At 33.8% G+C, this 20,871-nt stretch overlaps 1 protein-coding gene across 1 annotated transcript; it reads right to left on the bottom strand.

Annotated features, from left to right (window-relative positions):
* Window positions 1–717: 717 nt before the first annotated feature.
* Window positions 718–20,412, bottom strand: LOC124353549 (beta-1-syntrophin). The gene is made up of 4 exons (XM_046803438.1): window positions 20,204–20,412; window positions 12,753–12,931; window positions 10,217–10,401; window positions 718–6,654 (listed from the first exon to the last, which is right to left on the bottom strand). Exons 1-4 carry the CDS (start codon window positions 20,395–20,397, stop codon window positions 6,562–6,564), a joined length of 651 nt encoding a protein of 216 aa, XP_046659394.1. The 5' UTR covers window positions 20,398–20,412; the 3' UTR covers window positions 718–6,561.
* Window positions 20,413–20,871: the final 459 nt, after the last annotated feature.

Genomic DNA, 20,871 nt, shown 5'->3' with positions numbered 1-20,871 from the left:
CTATTTTCCAGATTTCATAGTTTGTACGCATATATAAGTGTAAGAAATCCTTACGCACTCATTAATAGCTGAGAAGCTGTGTGTTTATACACAACTATAGTTTATACATTTTTTTTTAACCAAAATACAGCATTTCTTATGAGCTTCAATTTAAGGTGTCACAAGGTATTAGTTGCCATTTCAAAACTTTGGCTTTGGGTACACGGGGTGAGCACCCCATTTTGAAAATAATTTTTGTTGTTCCCCCCACTATGGGAACAAAAAAAATTACATTACATTATTCTATGTACTCCCGTTTACAGAATTTTGATACTTGGGCTATAAGTCTTTCAATACGAGTTTGAAGTTTTCAAATGAACACCCTGTATATTATATTTTATATTATTTAGTGGCTTTCATGTCCTTAAGAGTAATTTCAAATCTAATTTTTGCTTCAACTTCCTCTGGTCAACCTGAAATAATTGTTCAAACACTTAATTAGATTTCATTTCATTTTGGTCGTGTTTTATAAAAATTTACTTTATATTATGTAGTTTGACATTTGCCTTTATGACATTGCCAAAAATATTAGTTCCAATCAAAAAGTTAACATTTGAATACGCTAAATTAACTTGTTTGACCAAAATTGTATAAACTTTTTGCTCTTGTAATTTGAGTTGATGGTTTTTGTCACAAAAGAAACTAATGGAAGGGATCAAGTAAATAAATAAGACTATAGATGAATTGACTTTTGTAATTGCCTTCACTTATTGCTTAACACTGGCAGCAGCAAGCCTTGAGCATCTGGTAACAACGTGATCCAACACGCACAAACATGTCAGACAGGTATATTCCATTATCGTAATTTGTTATTGAAAATGCTAAAATCTGCAACTTTAATGACTGAAACATTTGAATAAATTATATTTGGGTCGCTTAGAGTAGAAAGTTCTAATAGGACGTAAGAAATATTGGTTTTACGGCTGACTTGTTTGTCACGCTTGTGCGTGTTGATTAGATATCCTGCGAAGTACGGAATAAAATTAATGTTTAGAGGTTGTTTGTTGATGGGAAGAAGCTGACTAAGTTATCCACCAGAGTTCTTCCACTTTGAGATTTCCAATGGAGACATTCAAGCAGAGCAAAGATTGCAAGAAGTTACATAATACAAAAATACCTTTACCCAAACATTTATCAATTACTTTTGATCAAGCACTGCAGGAACTGAACAACAAAATCTGCTCTTAAAAATAAAGTGACAGAATTACATTTTTCCATTTTATTATTTTTATTCTAAATATTATTTTTTTAATATACAATGAAGAAAATACACATATTACTTACAAAACTAATCAAAAATTGCAATGATATTTTTCTATTTTAATGATTTATTACAAAATGTTTTTCTAATGTAATATTTTTAAGACCTATTCACTAAGTAGTAAGAAACAAACTTCTCTTAGCTTATCCATTTCAAAACTTGCATATAATACAATGAAATCATATTATGTCATTAACTCGTTAACAAGATTACAGTGTTTAGTTACTATTAACGCTTATATTATCTGTAGTTAATTACAATCAGTCATTCTTCCGGTTAAAAGTAAAGTGGTAATACAAAAATACAATTTCATCGCAAAAGAAAGCACAAACAAAATTATTTTCTAGAATAATACAACCTTTACATGAAAATATCTAAGTAACTCTAAATAAATAAGATAAAGTGCTTTTAAAATATGTACAAATCTTAAATTAAACAAGCACAGGAAATAATAATGGGTACTTAAGTCCTGAGAGCACAAGAAACGAGTTTACTAAGAAATGTATATTTTGTAAAAAAAAAAGAAAGAAAATACTCCGAAACACAATACAAAGTAGATGTCCAGGCTATTAAGAATAAAATTGTTGTGAATGAATAATCAATGAATAGAAAGAAGAAATGAAGTAGCTAGTTTGTTTGCGATAAATTGCAAATAAATCAGGAATGGTGCATAATTACGTCAACAAACTTATTTTTGTTAAATTTTTTTACATCTATATGGGGATTGATTTTACTTTAAGAACACTTCCACTCGTTTTAATCATTTGGCCAATTATTAATGAGTACACAAATTTTGCACAGTCGGAATTTGTATTCTTTATTATCGATCTTACTTCACTCTGTGGACTTGGAAGCAAAATAAAATAAGAACAAATATGACAGGTTTGATACGTGTATTCCTGCCATTTGCCTTTATAAAGGAATAAATCTTCTACCATAAGGATTGCTTTACAAAAATGTTTTGTGATAAGACTATTTGTGTGCGGTGATTTGTAGATAATGCTACCATACTAAATTTGACCTCATATTGATAAAATCGAATAAAAATATTTGGATTTTGTATTATTGTCAAAGTTTACTCAATAAGACATGTTTAATACTTGTGTACAATAATTTATAAATTAGTTTTGGGTAAAAAATTTAAACCCTACACAATCGAGGCAAATTGCAAAACTTCTGCTATTACATTTATTAAGAGTGAGAAATAGGATATGGTTTATAAATATACATTAATTCATTTACTACTTTACAACAGTAGTTTTTACTTTGAACTGCAAGTTTTACATCATGAAGCCCACAATTATTTGTTGTTGTTTAAAATAATTTAATTTTCTTTCAAGTGTTTATTTACAAGTGTCTAAAATCTTGAAAATATTACATTTTAAGAATGATAAAAATTGCTCAAACTCAATAAAACTCTAAAAACCGTTTTAGATTTTACAAATAAACATTTTTTTATTTAATGAAAAACTACACAAAAAGGTCTATAACCAATGATTTGCAAAGCATTCTCCAAGGTTTTGTTCTCCAAGCATTTTTCGTGAAAAACGATTAAACAGGTAAGTTTTTCCCAACAAGATTTTGATAATCTTATTTTTACAATGACCGAGTAAATACATAATATAAACATGAAGAGCAAATTCTTGCATCTGAATTTCTGCAAAATAATTTAATTGCTATCCTGTACAGCAATATTATGTGAATATTCAGATCACAGTTTGAGTAAAATATGACAACAAAGAGAAAAATAAGATGGAGGATAAAATCAAACTAAACCGAATTCTTGTGCGCTAGCAAACAAAACATTTCTTAAGTAAACTCGTCTCCCTGCTGACACCACAATTATCCACTTATGGTTCTCTTGTTATAAACTATAAAATTGTGCGTAACACTCACCAACTTTGTGCACTTACGTTACGTATTGTGTTCGACCTGCCCTGGTAGCCCCTGTCGAAGGGTAGGGTTTAATGAAGATAAATCAATCACATATATTTTTCAGTCACTAAAAAGTACTCCGTTCAAAGCTGCCATCGCAGAGTCTCTTGGAAAATTATTATTCTATAATGGATTTCACAGAATACAGTATATACCTAAAACAATCCCACCATCAACATAACCCCTTAAATTCACAACTGAATCATTAGGAGTTCAGATTAACATTCACCTAAAAGCAATTTCTTGTTCTGCCAATAATGTGTCAGAATGTGCGAGTTCTGTTCATGTGAACATTTCAGTCAAGTACAGCTCAAAAGACCCTATTAACTGTGCAAAACGCACAGAACAGAAATTACTATTATTCCCCAAAATGTTACAAAGCTGGATTGTAAAATAAAAAACTAAGTTATTAATTGCAATAAAATAAACAATAAGGAAAAATTATGTCATTGTTTAGTGACATACAAAACCTGTATTTTTTTTCTAAAACTAAATGTAAAATATTAAAAATTGTAAGTATAATACGGTACCTTCCAGTATTCACAATCAGACAAGAGCAGAACTTATTGCACTATACAACAATGATCAGCATATAATGTTTGTTTGGTAGTGATAAGAGATTATATGTTTGGTAGTGTTTAAGTGAAATAATAAATCATAGTTTCTCCACAATAAGTAATGGTTATCTGTAACTGGTTCTCCATTGTAGGTCCATACCTTGTTGTGAGGTTTGACTAAACTTGTAATAAGTCAGTTATCTGTTACTTAATTTCAACAATTGATGTGGCGTTGGATTTGTTGACAACTATTCTACAATAAGTTGTTTTGGTTATTTTCTTGTAAAATTAGTACTTTTTGAGATATGTTAGTTTAAATATTTGAAAAAACTCCGTTTTGAAATTTACTGTGCAAATTGTGACTATATACAGAGTTTTCCAAAGTTAGTTAATTAATTTTTAAAATATGTTGTTTTAAAATAAAAACACAAACAGACGGAACGGGATAGACCATTTTGGTTTTTTACTTCATTTCAGTCAGGGAACAATATCCTAAATGTTGTGTAGAGGAGTTTTGTTACACCCTGTATATGAACTTCATTTGCTTTTACTAATTCGATACACCAGTGTTTCAAAAAGCCAATTTAAAATAGTTTATCTGTAACGATATGTATATAATATTATAAACATTAATTTTACATTATCTAAACTTGACTCAAACTTTAGTACTGGTCCGAATCTTTCAATAAGCACGCTTCCTTATTAACTTCTGCAATAAAAAAAATGAAACCTTACAATCAATGTTTGTATTTAGTTTTTGGCCAGCATTACTTTTCTTTCTTCTAAATACTAATAAGGTTTACATGTTCAAAGTAAACAGAAATTACTTTTAAATTTTCATTTAACTACAATAATTGTTGTGATCATAACTGTTGTATTATTATCTGTATAATGAAATATACAGTTAAAAATGTATAGTGCCTTTAATCCGTATGCGTTTCTGAATTTCTAATGAATTTAAATAACATTACTGAATAAAAAATACCATACAAAACAAACTTAATTTTGTACTGAAGCATGAAAATGTTGAAATTTAAAACATTCACTTATTATTCAAACTGCCAGTGCAGGAACTTTTTTATTGACAATTGTAGCATTACATTATTTCCAAATGCAGCACAAAACAGTCTAAAACTTTTTCAACTTATAAACCTTTTGAAAACTGAATATAATAATAAGCCATTTAATTTCCTCTCTTATACTTCTCGTTGCGCTTCAGTAAAAATACTTATTTTCTGTCAAAATTTATTTATCCTATCATGAAAACGTACCTACTCTAGTACACACATTTTACATAATCATATCTACCTCAATCACTCAAAAATGAAACACTACCTACAAATTAAATCAAATAATAGAATAAATTATTCAAAACCAAACACAAATTCTACGTATTACAAATAAATGTTTTTTTAGTACAATAAGTATAGTGACCATATAATCATTTGTACTTAAGGCAATTAATTAATAGTAGTCGTCACTCAATTAAACCTCTCAAAAATATTCAGTACCGAGTTTTCTAAGAAAACAAACAGGAATGCAACTTTTTATTTATTCGTACAATATCATTAATATTATTCAAGTGGCACTACAAATGTAATTCAGGAATTGCGCTTTATTTGTTAAAGACTAATCAGTTAAAATATTATTTAATATTCTTTTATTTGGTACAGATCTTCCATTTTTTCATCTCATCTTAGATTTTATTATCTCAAAAAATTTATGTTTGATTATTCTTTAGTTTATTACAGAAACCAACAGTTTCTCGCAAGAGGGCAAAATGCAGTACATTGAACAATTAAAACTCAAATAACTAGAGTAAACAAATTGTACACAAAACTAAAGCAACTCCGATAGCAAGATGATGAAATGAATATTGGTGACCAATTACAGGACGGATTCTAGAGCTCTAGCTTTGCGCCTCCGGCTGCTTTGTTAAAACGGGCTGGACTCCCTCAGAGTCTGCTGCAAGGGACGATTGGTATTTCTCTAAACGAGGTCCATCGTTTTTAGATTTTCCCCTTATTGACGTACAAAGCTCCCCTGAATGAAACTATTGTATGTTTTATGGTGGATAAATCTTTTAACATTGACGTTACTAAAGTATTTTATCTGGACGTGAATTCAGAATCTGTTTTCCTCCAACAAAAATATTTCTCTGCGATATATCTCAAACATTCTGTAGGTTTGATTAGATGCATTAGGTTAGCTAAATTAAGTAGGCAGAGAGGTTAGGTTTTGCAATCATACAGAAAGTTATTCATTGCAGAAAAATTGATCCTATACTTACGTCCAGAGTACAAATTTAAATACTGTAAAATTAAACTGCATTTTTTACCAACAATTTACTGCCCTACCAAAAAATTATTTATTATATTCTCTTTACAATTTCTCTCTAATGTCAAAACCAAAAGAAGCCACAAGACTCTCTTCTTAGAGAAATACTGGACAATATTGTCTACTTTAACACTGAGTCTATAATGTGGATCGTAAAACTTGCTAGCTCCCCTTCCTTCAAGGCCACATCAGAGTGATGTGGAAGAAAGTAGGATATCTTGGTATGGTCGACTTAAAACAGCTGACATGATACTTGGAATCATGCCTCGAATTCTAAAATTTTGCACACCCTTCAACATCTCCCTTCCAGAAAAATTAAAAGGAAACATTTACTGAGTCCCGAGCAGCTGACTCTGACGCAAGCCTGGTCCTAACCATCAGCCATCACTCAGTCTACAGCCGTTACACGTCAGTTCTTGTTGGGTCACGTCACTACGCGTACAAGCCCAGCCGGTGAATCTTTGCTGATAGGAAGTTGTGCAGGATGAAGACCAAAGGCTTGGGACACGCCTCCAGATCTAATTCCTGTAACACACCCGATCCTAGTGAATTTCTATTCACATCGTTACATGATATAAAGTAAGAAATTATACAAAGCAGAAAGCAAATTTTTGTTGAGTCAAATTTATCAACACAAATTATAAAACAGAAGACTCTACAAGTAGCATCTAGTAATATCTGTTACCTAGAGTGAATGCATTGTAAATAAAAAAAAAAAATTATTTAAAAACAATTTTCATTGATGAGCAAGAGAAATTATCAGGATATCTTCTACAGTGGCGTTGAAAAAAGCTATTCCAAAAAGAATATGTTTAATTGAAACATCAGCTATTGTTAATCAGGATACGATGGAATATCAGTACAAGAGACATAATAAAGTCCTTACTTAATTTATTTTAAATCTAAACGAGCGTGACAATAATGTTAGGTTACAATTTGAGGAAGTGGCAAAGTGATATACGCCAATTATAGCTTGATTGGCTTCAACAATTTGTGTTTAGATCAGAAGGTTATTTTTAACGTAAGTATCAGAATATGAGTAGTATTTTGGACCTTGAATTTTGAACTTCAATACAAACAAATTTATTAATGCTTTGGCACAAATTATAGTATAACACATTTTGTCGAAAAATTGACAAATTACCAAAGTCTTCCACACAACCAACAGTTTCTCGTCCGATGAGACAAACAGTCAACAGTTACCAACATAACAAACAGTCAACAGTTGCCAATGAGACAAACAGTCCACAGTTGCCAATGACACAAACAGTCAACAGTTATGAATGAGACAAACAGTCAACAGTTATGAATGAGACAGACAGTCAACAGTTGCCAATGAGACAAACAGTCAACAGTTGCCAATGAGACAGTCAACCATTATGAATGAGACAAACAGTAAGCAGTTACCAATGAGACAAACAGTCAACAGTTATGAATGAGACCAACAGTCAACAGCTTTTTGCATGAAGCTTCATATTATGTAAATGACGAACAATGAGTTAGATGATTGTACATGTCACTCCAAGTAAATTGCTTGAGCATTAGCAAAAATCTTTACATTGGGCTTAGATGGCAATGAACAAATATCAGAATAAATAAACTTGTAAACAAAGTTAGTACACTAATAACGTTTTTATAGATGACAAATAAACACATGTAGCCTATAACACAATCTTAGAAGCAGCATAATCTATGTGAGCCATTTAAGATTATATTCAATGTCTACTCCAAGAAACAAGAAACTCTTAGAACCAACAATATTTTTACATTCAACGTCTGATTTAGAGCTGACTGTGAGCCCCAGATTATTAGCAAATAAGTGCTTACACCGCTCTCACCAAGATTAGAAGGCAGGTCATTTATATATGCAATAAGTAGAGTTGGACCTAAAATGGAGCCTTGTGGAACTCCATAATTAACAGGTAGAGTTTCTGAAATAGAACAATTTAAATAAACATATTGATTGACTCCTATTACAAAAGTATGACGAAAAATTTAAATCAAGTAGACTGAAACCATAGCAGCTCAACTTACTTATTAGGACATTGGTCTTATGTGTAACAATGACCGCAACAAGAAAATATCAGAAAAAATCCATTTGTAAACAAGCTCAACACACCCATAAGAGATTCAAACATGTGACATACAGGGTGGCACTTATGTCAGTTTCTCCTTAAATTGGGATATTTTGTTTCGATAGGTTGGTAACAATGTTAAGTTGGCAGCAACATGGAGTAAGTTCATTGTTGTCTGTTCCAGTAGCTAATGTAAAGTGACGCTCTTTGCATCTGTTATTTGTTTGAGCGTGTTTTTGATGTTTACAACCCAACAACGAGTTTACATCCTCCAGTTGTGGTGGAAGCATAACAAAAATACTGCTATAGTAATTGAAGAATTTAGTGGTAAATATCCAGGTGTCGCGATACCCACTCGACAGTATGGTATATATATTATCAGAAAGGTGGGCATGATCAGACCACCGAGAGTGAATATCTTTTTGCTGCAGAAGTTTTTTATATACCTCGGACCCAAATTTTACAATAGTTTACCTGTTTACATTAAAAATTTCACCGCCAAAAATCCGTGTCAAGGATTGACTCTTGAATCATGATACTAATCAATTAGAACAATTGTTTTCTGTAATAAGCTAGTTACTAACTACATCTTTCTTAAATAATAATAATAATAACTAAACAAGTATAATAATATGTTCCTCTAAAGAATAACTTTTAAAAAATAAAGTTTTATAAGCAAATTTACTTTTGCGTAAATTATTTTTGCCTCAAGAGAGACACGACCGAATAGTTACGGCAATAATATTACATGTGATAGCATATGTTTTCATATTGGTCGTGTGAATATGTGTGTGTGTGTGTGTGTGTGTGTGTGTGTGTGTGTGTGTGTGTGTGTGTGTGTGTGTGTGTGTGTGTGTGTGTGTGTTTGTCTAGGTTAACAGGAGACAAGAGTAAAAATCCAAATTGAAAATATAAAATACTGGTGACTCCCACGCAAAAACAGAAGAATTTATCTTTTCTTATGTGTGTAATTTATTCTCTCAGCAGTTCTGCAACAACTTATATTTCTGTTTCGTAATATAAATTGTATTACACAGAACATTAGTTTTCAAGAATAGAAAAATACATCTCGTAAGGCATCTGCTAAACTAGAAATGTCAAGAAGAAGCGTGCAAAGAGTGTTAGAGCAATTAAAATTTAAGCATACCGTCCATCTTTACTCTAAGCGCTTCACGAGGATGATTTCGATAGACGACTGGAATTTTGTGAGACAATAATTATCTGCTCAGAGGCTAATCCAAATTTCCAAGCGATCAATTCTGTGGTGTGATGAGGCTGTTTAAAAAAATGGACGCGATAATCAGCATAACTGCATGTACTGGTCGGATGTAAATCCTCATAACGTAATCCAAGCAGATCTCAATGTGTCTGGTGTTATGGTATGGGAAGGTATTTCGAGTACTGCACTGATTGGTCCTTATTTTCTTCAAGGAAATGATAACTCAGAAAGTTACTTACGGTTGCTGCAAGAAGTAGTAGTTCCTAACTCAGAAATAATCCTGTTTTCAATATTCATCGCTCATCTGGCAACAAGATGGTGTCTCAGCACATTTCGGTATCCAAGTTTGAGAATTTTAAATAACACATTTAATGAATGGATTGGTCGCCTTAGTACAATTGATTGGTCTGCGAGCTCACCAGACCTGACCCCATGTGATTTTTCACTGTGGGGTATTATAAAGGAGATTGTGTATGCTTCAAAACCGCAAAATCTACTATGTTTCATAGAAGGTGTTTGAAGTGTGTGTGTGTGTGTGTGTGTGTGTGTGTGTGTGTGTGTGTGTCACACTAATTATGGCTAAAAATTTATAAAAATTGATTTCGTTTAAGAAAGCAAAACCAATGAACTTTTGTTATTAAGTAAAAACAAAAAAATATTTGTTTCAAAGTTTATTTTTTTAACACCAACCACTAAATGAGCACCTATTGTGTAGGGCTGCACAAGTTGGCCACCCCTCGAGAAGGGTTAAACAAATATTTTTCCGTTTATGTATCCTTTGAAGGTGACTTACAATTTCTTCGTCAGTCCCAAAGTCCAGCCACAGCAGCCTGGCACCGTCGTCTGCGGAGGAGCGGAGTCGCTCGAATGGGAAGCTCCAGAGCACCTTGGGGTCTCTCGGACCTGGAGCTTCCAGCAGGCTGAACCCCTCTTCAAAGTGTAGGACGAGCTGAGCGAGCTGGCCTTGCCACACGCACCCTGCACACACTCACAACGTATTCCTCCTTCCTCAAGTATGATGTAGGGAAATGAAGATACGCATAGAAAGCATGACAAAGCATTACAAAGTAAGGTTGGAAGGAATGGGACAAAGTGGACTGAAGGTGTTAAGAAGATTAGGAAGAAAACCATATTTTATTTTTTAAAAGCTTGTCACTCACAGAACAAGCAACAAACTATCCCAAATTTTAGGAAACCCTAAAGACCCTAAAATTTCAAATGATAATAAATCAGGAATTTATGAAATTGGATGCGATGACTGTGACAAAATTTATATTGGACAAACAAAAAGAACAATGAAAACACGATTTATACACCATTTATCACACACAAAATATAGAAGAGTTGACAAATGTGCTATAGCCAAGCACTGCATTGAATCAGGACACAGAACATCAATTAAAAATCTAAAATTAATAAAAGAAGTAAAAAATTCAATGAACTTATTTGAATGGCAACCACTACACATAAACAGAAATAAAGAAAAACTCATAAACAATGAAGAAGGCCCTATTGAACATTCCAGTCATCTTTCTTCTCAATTTATTCAAAAATTAAACTGTAGTCAAATGTACTTTTTCATACTGGCTGAAATATTTCCAAAATGTTTGTATTTGCATATTTACACCATACGTTATTTTAATATTAATTGTAAATATTTATTTGTGGAGTTGCCTGAAGATAAAACCTTTGGTTTCAAAAGGCCTCGTCCAAAAAATTAAAAATTTGGAAAAGTAGTGTTTTCATTAACATTTAGTAATATTTAAAGATTAGGAAGAACAAAATGCAGATTAGGATGCTAAACACAGGAGGGACCAAGAAGTATAAGAAAGGCGGATATGCTGAAGGTGCATATTGTAAAGAGAGAAGAGATAAGAAGAAAAAGGAATAATATATAAAGACAAAGGACAGTGGAGAGGTCGACTGACCCAAATACTAGATAGGACTTAAGAGTGAAAGATAATGATTTATACAAGGGATATTCAAAAAAGAACATCAGTGTTCATATAGAATAAGAAAGTACAGATTATGGATTGGATACTATATTAGTACGTTAGATTACTCAGTAAACTCATTGCTGTATTTTGGAGCACCAAACGAATGTTACTAGTGTCATTTATGCAACGTAGAGTGAATATCTGTTCTAAATTCTACTGTGAGACAGTACAACAATCCAGCATCGGGTCATCCCAATCAGATATCAAATTCCATTCATCATTGATTGAGCTTTTGCCCACATTGTTTGGCTGCAATATGTCCATTAAACACAAATCTTGTTTCTTACCAAGCAAATTTCACCTCTTCCATGCATATGAAAAAGTCACTTGGCTACAAAAACTTTGATCCCAATGAGAAATATCATTTGTTGCTAACTCAGTAACATTTCACACTGAGGGAATTTCTAAACTTGTTGATTGATATAACATATTATTAAGTAGAACTTGGAATTGCAAAACTATTTACTTTCGGTGAATGTATAATAAATGTTCTGTACAAATATTTACAACAGTTTTTATGAAATTTAAAGAGGATCAAATTATAGACATCAATCAGCCTTAATTTTATTTTAAGGCTTGTATATGTTTTTTAAATCGTAACTTAAAATTTCAAATTATATTGCAAAAAAACTACTGCAATTAGTTTTATAAATTCCAGAATAACTGTAGTAAATGTAGGATGATTGTGACACAATATGAATAATAATTGTTAATTTACAAACATTTTTAGTATTATTCTGCTTATCAGATAATCCATTGATTCTATGGATTGCGTTATATATACAACAAAAACACAGACAGCGATGATGTAAAACATGCTGTACTGGATAACATCTAGAAAGTTTATGGATAATCTATTGAGTTTGAGTACCGACAGTTAAAGGAACTGTTGACTGAATTTCAGAGCATGAAATTCAATTTGTTCTCGAATGAATTTTGAATACTAGCAAACTTCAAAGACACATCTCTAGAACATCAACGGAGGCATATTTCTGTTTGTGAAGTAAAAGATATAACCCTTGAGATCAGAGTGGTGAAGAGACAGTAGTTGTGGTCAGTTAGGAAAATTGGAAATCTGAAATTTTAAATTTATGGAAAGGCCGTATTGGAGGACCTACCACAATCAATTTCAAAGAATATTTTAACTGTCCCTTTAGTCCCCAAAGTAGGTACCTCTTAGTAATGATTCTGTACAATCATTAACCTTTAAATATGAACCAAATGAGTCAAATTGATAGAGAAATCTAACTGAATATCCAGCTGAGAATCCAAGTGCTGAAGAAAAATCTAAGTAAACAAGTGTACTATAGCAGAGCAGTTGAGCCAACTTACGGCATGCCAGTTCCCGCTGCAACGCCACACTGTTGTGGCAGCCCTGCACCACACACCTCGCCCAGTTGGCCAAGTCACGGTGAGTCTCCGCCCTCAGCTGCTGTGTGACCACACCATCTGGGGTTCCGCATCGCACCGAGAACGTGATCAGGTCTGTCTGCTTCGTGGAGCTCACCAACCTGCGTATCATAACGTTTGTTAGATAATCAATAGAAACACATGTGCTAATGTGTGGAACACACCGTATCCCTCCACATTATTTAATGACCAATCATGAGTCAGTTGAATAATAATAATAATAATAGCTTTAATGCCGTAAACAATTACAATATTGTATGGCATGCATCATATTGATTAAAATATATAAGAATATAAGTCAAATCAAACCAGTTTTATTGCAGTGACAATAGTACATTGTTGCAAACATCACAGATTATAATCTAAAATTTCTTACATTTATACCAACAATTCTCATTCACACATACAATTTTACACTTATGCACCTTTCATCCTTCGCCAATATATCCCACTTTAAACAGCAGAATCAGTTGTGAAATTGGGTGGTCTCTCAGTTAAATGCTAAAAAACTCCCCTGCATTATAAAATGCTTGTGACACCAAGAGGTGTTTAAGGCGCCTTTTGAACGCCTTGGGCGTTAGGGAATTTTTTATTGAATTTGGCAGTCTGTGAATAAAATTAACACCTGTCTGTGAGGGCAAGAGTTCAAAAACCACTGTTCTGTGGCTTGCAGCTCGTAGTAATTCTCTACCTCGTGTCTCATGCGTATGTATGTCCCGGCCTCTGGTTAAGGCACACTTATACATAGAAAACAAAGTGGTTTCAAAAATGTACAGACACGGGAGAGTTAACAGTTATAATTCCTTAAAAACTTGCCTGCACGACTCTCTGAATTTTATTTTTGCGATTATTCAAATACCTTTTTTTTGGAGTTTGAATGCTATCTGAAACTGTAAGTAAAAGTAACAAAACAATACAAATAACAAACAAGTACCCTTAAAAATATAAATTTCAATTGTATAATGCTTATAATTGTAAACAAAGAATGCAAAAAGTTTACGAAGTAAAGTGCTATACATAATGGCACCGCCAACCCAACAGAACTGATCAGTCCTCATGATCCGCAAACTCACCAACAGAGTAGTAGCCTCCTTGCACCAGTAGGTGCCTTAGCTTCCTCTTAAACGGTGGTTTTCTATTTTCAACATGCAAGTCTAAGGGCAGCTTGTTGAACAGTTTCGCCCTGACCTCAGATGGTAGAGCTTCGTAAGCCTGGAGACTGTGCAGATCTAAACGCATCCTGCCCTCTGGTATTGTACTCATGGACGTCCCTACCCCGCATTACCTCGCATCTGTTACAGGACGTTCTCGTACACGTAGAGGGGTGGGAAGGTTAGCAAACCAAGTTCTCTACAAGAATCCCTATCAAAGTTGTTTGAATAACTATACATTTTTCTGACCTAATAAATCACCTCAAAAATTCCCGATGGCCACTGAACAAAATGGCAAAAACCGGTAAGAGCCCAAACGGAAATTATGGTTACAATTTCAATGCATACGGTTGCAAAATAAAGAATATATCTAAATAGAGAGAGTTTACTTAATACACAAGCAATTTATATAAAAATTCATAGATTTCCATAAATATATTAAATTTGAAAATGACATATTCAATACATCACGTGATTTATTCAGTATAAAAAATACATAACAAAGTACCTTTAGATTTAGAGGACCTGGTTCAGATCACATGTGCATAATTAATGGCTATGCAGACATGAGGTAATCTACCTTGTCCCAGGTTCTCACCAATATGTCAGGTGTACTACAGTGCACGGGCTCATACTGCTTGCTGCAATGCCTTGTACCGTACTGATGTCATAGATTTTTCCAGCAAATACCAACTTTCATATAAATCTAATACGAAAAATGGAAGGATTTTGTTAAAGAGACTATTTAAATGTATGAATAATAACAAGCTTTCCATGGAAAAATTTAGAAAGAGCTAGAGATTGTAGTTTAAGCATAGTTTACCTCACTTTCTGATAAATAACGGTTTCTCCATTGTAACATAGAAAATTAAACAAATCTATGTCATCCACTTGAACATTTTGTTGAAACCATGCTGACAAGGGTATAAAATTTATGAGCAGTATAAAATCGACAGACTACAACTTATTTTAAAAAGTTGTATCTGGACAAAACCAATTTCTCAAACCAATTATAATTTAGCATTAGCTAAAGATCAAATTAAACAGTTCACCCAACATAGAACATTGTATAATTATAACATTAGGCATTATAATGTAATAGGGACTCTCAAATTTGCTACTGAAAGAAAACTTGACTGATGATGATGTTTTAAAATCGGAACCGGCCTCAGGGATAAAGAAAGAAAAAAACAAGGATTGTTAAGGTATTACCTTCTTCTCAGATACTTAAACGATTCAGAGACTATTAAACATGAATTTGCCACCAAGTTTACCTCAAGTCATGCATTCACAAGTAAAAATTTAAATATGTAACAAACAATTATCAAATACACAAATATGAGACTTCTGGTTTCAATCAAGCATGCTTTCTCTTAACCATCAACAAAGCTTATATTACACATGGTCTATTTTGAATTGAATGTCTGGATGTTAAACTGTAATGTGGCAGTAGGTTAGGCCAAGATTCACTTTACATCATACTTAGATATTATCAAAACTTTAAAAATCGTCTTGCAGTTTAGAATCGTTAGGATCAAATTCTCAAACATGTCATTGTTTGAGCTTTTACCCACAGCTCCATATTTCTCCACAGTATAACTGGTACGTCATCGTATTCAACTTTTCAAATTAGATGGTTTAGTCAGTAGAAAATGTACTCATCCCCAGAAACATTTCCAAATTACTTGATGTTCAAGTTTTAAATCCAATAACTTGAAACCCTGAAGGTAAAGGTAAAAAATGTCTTATTTCATAAGGTGAAGTTAAGAAAAGAAAAAATTTCTTAGAGAGCATACACAAGATGAAAAATAGTGCTATGAAAAATACCATAGAATTTGATTGAGTAGTTTCTAGGATTTCAGAAATACTAAAGGTTAGTAGGGTGGAGGAAGTCGTGAAGTCATTAAGCAATTGCTTAGTGTCTTCTTAGTTGAGCAGATTCTTTTAACTCCATAGGTGTGTGAATCTAAACTCAAGGAGCATTATAAAAGTGACTATTATAGCATTAAAAATAATTGGAAATTTTCAATATAGTTGGTTATGTAATTTTTGAGATTTTAGTAAATTTTCTTGAAACCTTAAAGAGCACAGGAGCAGAGTGGTGCAGTTAGAGAGAGAAAAAGGTTTGTAATAAAGGCAATACAAGCATATTTACAAATGTTGATGGAATTTAACTAAGGGAGTTGTAAGATTCCAGTTTTGCTCAATATGATTAAAGTTGTTTATTGTTCAATTCCAACTGTGGAAGCCTTCAATAAAAAAATACTTCAGTAATATCAGTTGTCTGCATCCTACTTTTTATTCTTAGACAGTGATTTTTTTCTAAAACACTTTCAATAAAAACCTCAAAGTTGTTATTTTTGACTCCGAGTTAATTAATAAATTATAACCAGTGGAAATAAACAACATAATTGCTTTTAACAGCCGTAATATTTACAAATTATATTTCTGTGAATTTTTTTATTATTTCATTGTTGAAAAATTAACTGAGAAAACACATTATTATACCAGTACTTTTAAAGTTATTTTTAAACAAATCCTAACAAAGTACATAACATAACACAATTTTAAGGCTATCTTTTTTTACAATGTTTTTTGTGTTTGTGTTTGAGATTTTCAATAAAAATAATGAAATATATTCAGTAAAAAAGAAAATATGAAATAAGTTTGCACAACATATAAAAAATTATTAATTAATAATAAATAAATAATAAAATGATACAAATATAATTATTAAATCAAATAATAATAAATATAAATGAATAAATAATAATAATAATAAATTAATATAAATAACGTATATGTAATTTATTACATTAATCATTATTCATTATTTAGTAATTGTTATTAATTATTTATTCTGAAAAATTATTTTTTTGTATAATAAAAATGCGTTTGTAATACTACAATGCTGCAAATAACGCATCATAGAGACAAGTTTTTTTAAGTAAACCCCCTAAGAAAAACATACTTTTCTAAATTAAAAAGACACATTTTTATCAGATTATTAGGAAACCATCATAAAATAAAAAGCATTTTTCCTATCCAAGAATGTTATTCCTACCAAACACAATATACCGCTTACATATCTCTATGTAATACATCGGTGAAATAAAAATTGTTTCAACAATTTGGAGACAACCCATTCCTCGGGATAATGAAAACCCACTTTTTAGGCACGAGATGTATTTTGTCCTGTAAACATCAGTAAACTGTTCATGATGAAGACTGTGGAAGAACAGTAAGCCTACGTGAGAGCAGTGATTTGCTGTTGTTTTTATCGTTAGCCCTTCTAAATCGCCAGGTTCATTCTCTTTTTTCTTTTAAGCTATTTCCGAAAACATCAAAAATATCTGATTTCCTATGGCGGGATTTCTATTTATGGAATCCAGGGTAAGCATACCCTTTACAATAATTATGCACTAACAGAGAAAGGTATATGCGCGTTTGATTGGCTGAGCGTCAGTGAAGTATCTCTAGGACAGTATGAGACAAAGTATTAAAACTTACTATGCACGCATTTACCAGAGGACAACTGTCTGTTGTCTTTAATAACTAAACATCAGGGAGGTGGTTCTTGAAATTTCAACGTAAACTGACTTTATAGAAAGTGTTCATACACCAACTGTAGATCGCGAGCAGTTCTTAAGTAATTCACACATCGATCAACTAAAACTACAATATCACATTTCACGAGAAATATTTTTGGCAAAGTAACTGATTAACAACGAAAAGACGAATACGCCCAAAACCATCCATAGCATAGTGAAATATTTTATATATACGATGGCTGTTTTTTTTTCAAGTTCCGTTTGTTTCTCCAAATAACCAGCGTAGTGGCGGGAGGCGGGGCTGCGTGTTGTGCAATTGCGCCGCTCCCCCACTACAACCAACGCCGTTGCCGGCTCCAATCCATCAGTCGTAGCCGAGCTAAGGGCGAGTAAAGATGGCCGCTACGATCAATTCTCCCCCTCCCGCCAGTTGTGAGTTGCGAAGTGTGATTCGTTTCCTTCAAGCTGAAGGATGTAGTGCTGCTGAAATCCATCGCAGAATGAGTGTTGTGTATGGTGAACACTGTATGAGTGATAGCGCGATAAGAAAATGGTGTAGGCTATTTGCTGAAGGTCGAACAGACGTCCATGACGAAGGCGGTCAAGGACGCAAGTCGGTCGCTACTGCAAGTTTGGTTGAACGAGTTGACCAAGCGATCCGGGAGAAACGGAGGTTTACAATTGATGAACTTTCTACCGAATTTCCAGCCATTTCAAGGTCTTCCTTGTACAAGATTGTGACCACCGAGCTAGGGTACCGAAAATTGTGTGCCCGTTGGGTACCCAAAATGTTGAGTGAGGATCACAAAACGAAGCGAATGGCGTCAGCCCTAACTTTTCTGACGCGATATGACAACGAGAAAGACAGTTTTTTAAAGTCTATTGTTACTGGGGATGAAACTTGGGTCCTGTATGAAAATCCAGAAACCAAGGAACAATCAAAGCAATGGATGCACACTCACTCCCCTAGCAAGCCCAAAAAAATCAAGCAGACTTTGACCAAAAGGAAAACAATGGCTACAGTGTTTTGGGACCAAAAAGGTGTGCTTCTGGTTGAGTTCATGCAACAGGGAACAACGATAACAAAGGAATCATACTGTGAGACTCTACATCGCCTCCGGAGAGCAATACAAAACAAACGGAGAGGAATGCTGTCATCCGGCGTGGTCCTGATCCACGATAATGCACGACCGCATAGTGCCAATGTCACAAAACAACTTCTGCAAAAGTTCAAATGGGAAGTTTTTCGACCATCCGCCGTATAGTCCTGACTTGGCGCCCAGTGACTATCACCTCTTTCGAGAAATGAAGGCGTGGTTAGGTGGACGACGCTTCGCTGACAACGAAGAGCTTCAAGCAACTGTAAGGGTCTACCTGAGCTCACTGGCGGCAGACTTCTTCGAGGAGGGTATAGGAAAGCTTGTCTCTCGCTACGACAAGTGCCTCAACATTTTTTGTACGTACGTAGAAAAATAAGTAAGAAATTACGAATCTTTTGGTAATAAAATCATCTTTTTATCTCAATGTGTTTATTATTTATGGCCTATCGGAACTTGAAAAAAAAACAGCCCTCGTATCATACTATAATGGTGCTTTAAATACACTGTACATTGTCTTACTGCAATGAAGAATTATTATATTGCATTAAACCCAAACGCAGTCTTTGTATTGTATAATATACCGAAACTTAATAACTTTATAAACCACTTCTTTCTTATTAATTTGACGTACGTTTTTTAAATACATTATTTAGCTTTTGTTAAGACACCAAACAATTTATTGTATTGTGAACAACTAACTGGTTATACGGACAATTCAATAAAAATGGCTAAAATGTTTGACGAGAGAGAAGCTTTTAAATGAGGAAAACGATTGAATCATCCTAATTAATAACGATATGACAGTTGGAATCAGGGCCTGCCACTATACTACCGTGGTTACAGTCCATTACAGTTGGTATTAAAATGTCAGGTTTGACGTTCATAATTTTTTATTGTAAACATTCCATTCTTTTCAGTTTAAGTTGGTATTTAAGACCATTGATTTCAGTTATAGTTATAGTTAAGTGACCCGAAGCTTAACCAAAGAATAATGAGTGAGTACCTGGTTGAGATGGGGGGCAGGTTTCCATGGGCGAGTTCCAGGCCTCCACACTCCAGTTGAACTACAAACTATAGTTCGGTGAGACGAAGGTTAACTAAAGAACGAGTGAGTACCTGGTTGAGATGAGGGGGCAGGTTTCCATGGGCGAGTTCCAGGCCTCCACACTCCAGTTGAACTACAAACTATAGTTCGGTGAGACGAAGGTTAACTAAAGAACGAGTGAGTACCTGGTTGAGATGAGGGGGCAGGTTTCCATGGGCGAGTTCCAGGCCTCCACACTCCAGTTGAACTACAAACTATAGTTCGGTGAGACGAAGGTTAACTAAAGAACGAGTGAGTACCTGGTTGAGATGGGAGGGCAGGTTTCCATGGGCGAGTTCCAGGCCTCCACACTCCAGTTGAACTACAAACTATAGTTCGGTGAGACGAAGGTTGACTAAAGAACGAGTGAGTACCTGGTTGAGATGGGGGGCAGGTTTCCATTGGCGAGCTCCAGGCCTCCACACTCCGGTTGAACTACAAACTATAGTTCGGTGAGATGAAGCTTAACTAAAGAACGAGTGAGTACCTGGTTGAGATGAGGGGGCAGGTTTCCATGGGCGAGCTCCAGGCCTCCACACTCCAGGGGGCGGACTCGTAGAACCTGAGTTCCCGCTGAGTGACGGCCCCGAACACGGTCTGCCAGCGGTCAGGCTCATCACTGCTCTCGGAGCTGGCTCTCCCGTTCTGTGCACACAGGAGAACTTTACACTTGCAGCTCATACAATATTGTATTATATCAAAGTAAGTACATATTTGGTATCAATAGAAAAATGATAAAATCTAAATGTTGCATTTGTGGAAAGCTATCCGACTGTGGACTCTGTTCCACTGGATTCAAAGGTTGCTAATCTTAAGCTTATGAGAGTATTTTTGTTTAGTTAAAAACAGCGGATTGCTATATACACATATGTGGATCAGGAAGTTATTCTCAATCCACTACCAAACTTAATACTAGCTCATTTATTAATGATTGCTTAACTCGTAAGTTTCAATTTTGTTTTCCGTATGGTAAAACAACAGTGTTTATCATACGTATAAAATATATTTTTCTGGGTTTTTTTTACAAATGTGTATTGTGAATTCGAAAAATACCATTTCACATCAAAAACCACTTTTGCTCATAGTACTATATCTGAACAAATAAAAACCACTAATATTGTTTTAAGTTCATAAAAAAATGTAAATCCATAACGC

The sequence above is a fragment of the Homalodisca vitripennis genome, chromosome 2 (genome assembly GCF_021130785.1).
Source record: "Homalodisca vitripennis isolate AUS2020 chromosome 2, UT_GWSS_2.1, whole genome shotgun sequence".
NCBI classification, from domain to species: domain Eukaryota; kingdom Metazoa; phylum Arthropoda; class Insecta; order Hemiptera; family Cicadellidae; genus Homalodisca; species Homalodisca vitripennis.
This window is presented reverse-complemented; position numbering and strand designations above follow the sequence as displayed.

Excerpts from the sequence above, each read along its gene's own strand:
- LOC124353549 (XM_046803438.1), bottom strand. The coding sequence starts at position 20,397 with ATGAGCTGCAAGTGTAAAGTTCTCCTGTGTGCACAGAACGGGAGAGCC. Across the intron at positions 12,932-20,203 it reads TGCCCCCTCATCTCAACCAG|GTTGGTGAGCTCCACGAAGC; the intron begins GTACTCACTCGT and ends TATGATACGCAG. Across the intron at positions 10,402-12,752 it reads GCAGCGGGAACTGGCATGCC|GGTGCGTGTGGCAAGGCCAG; the intron begins GTAAGTTGGCTC and ends GAGTGTGTGCAG.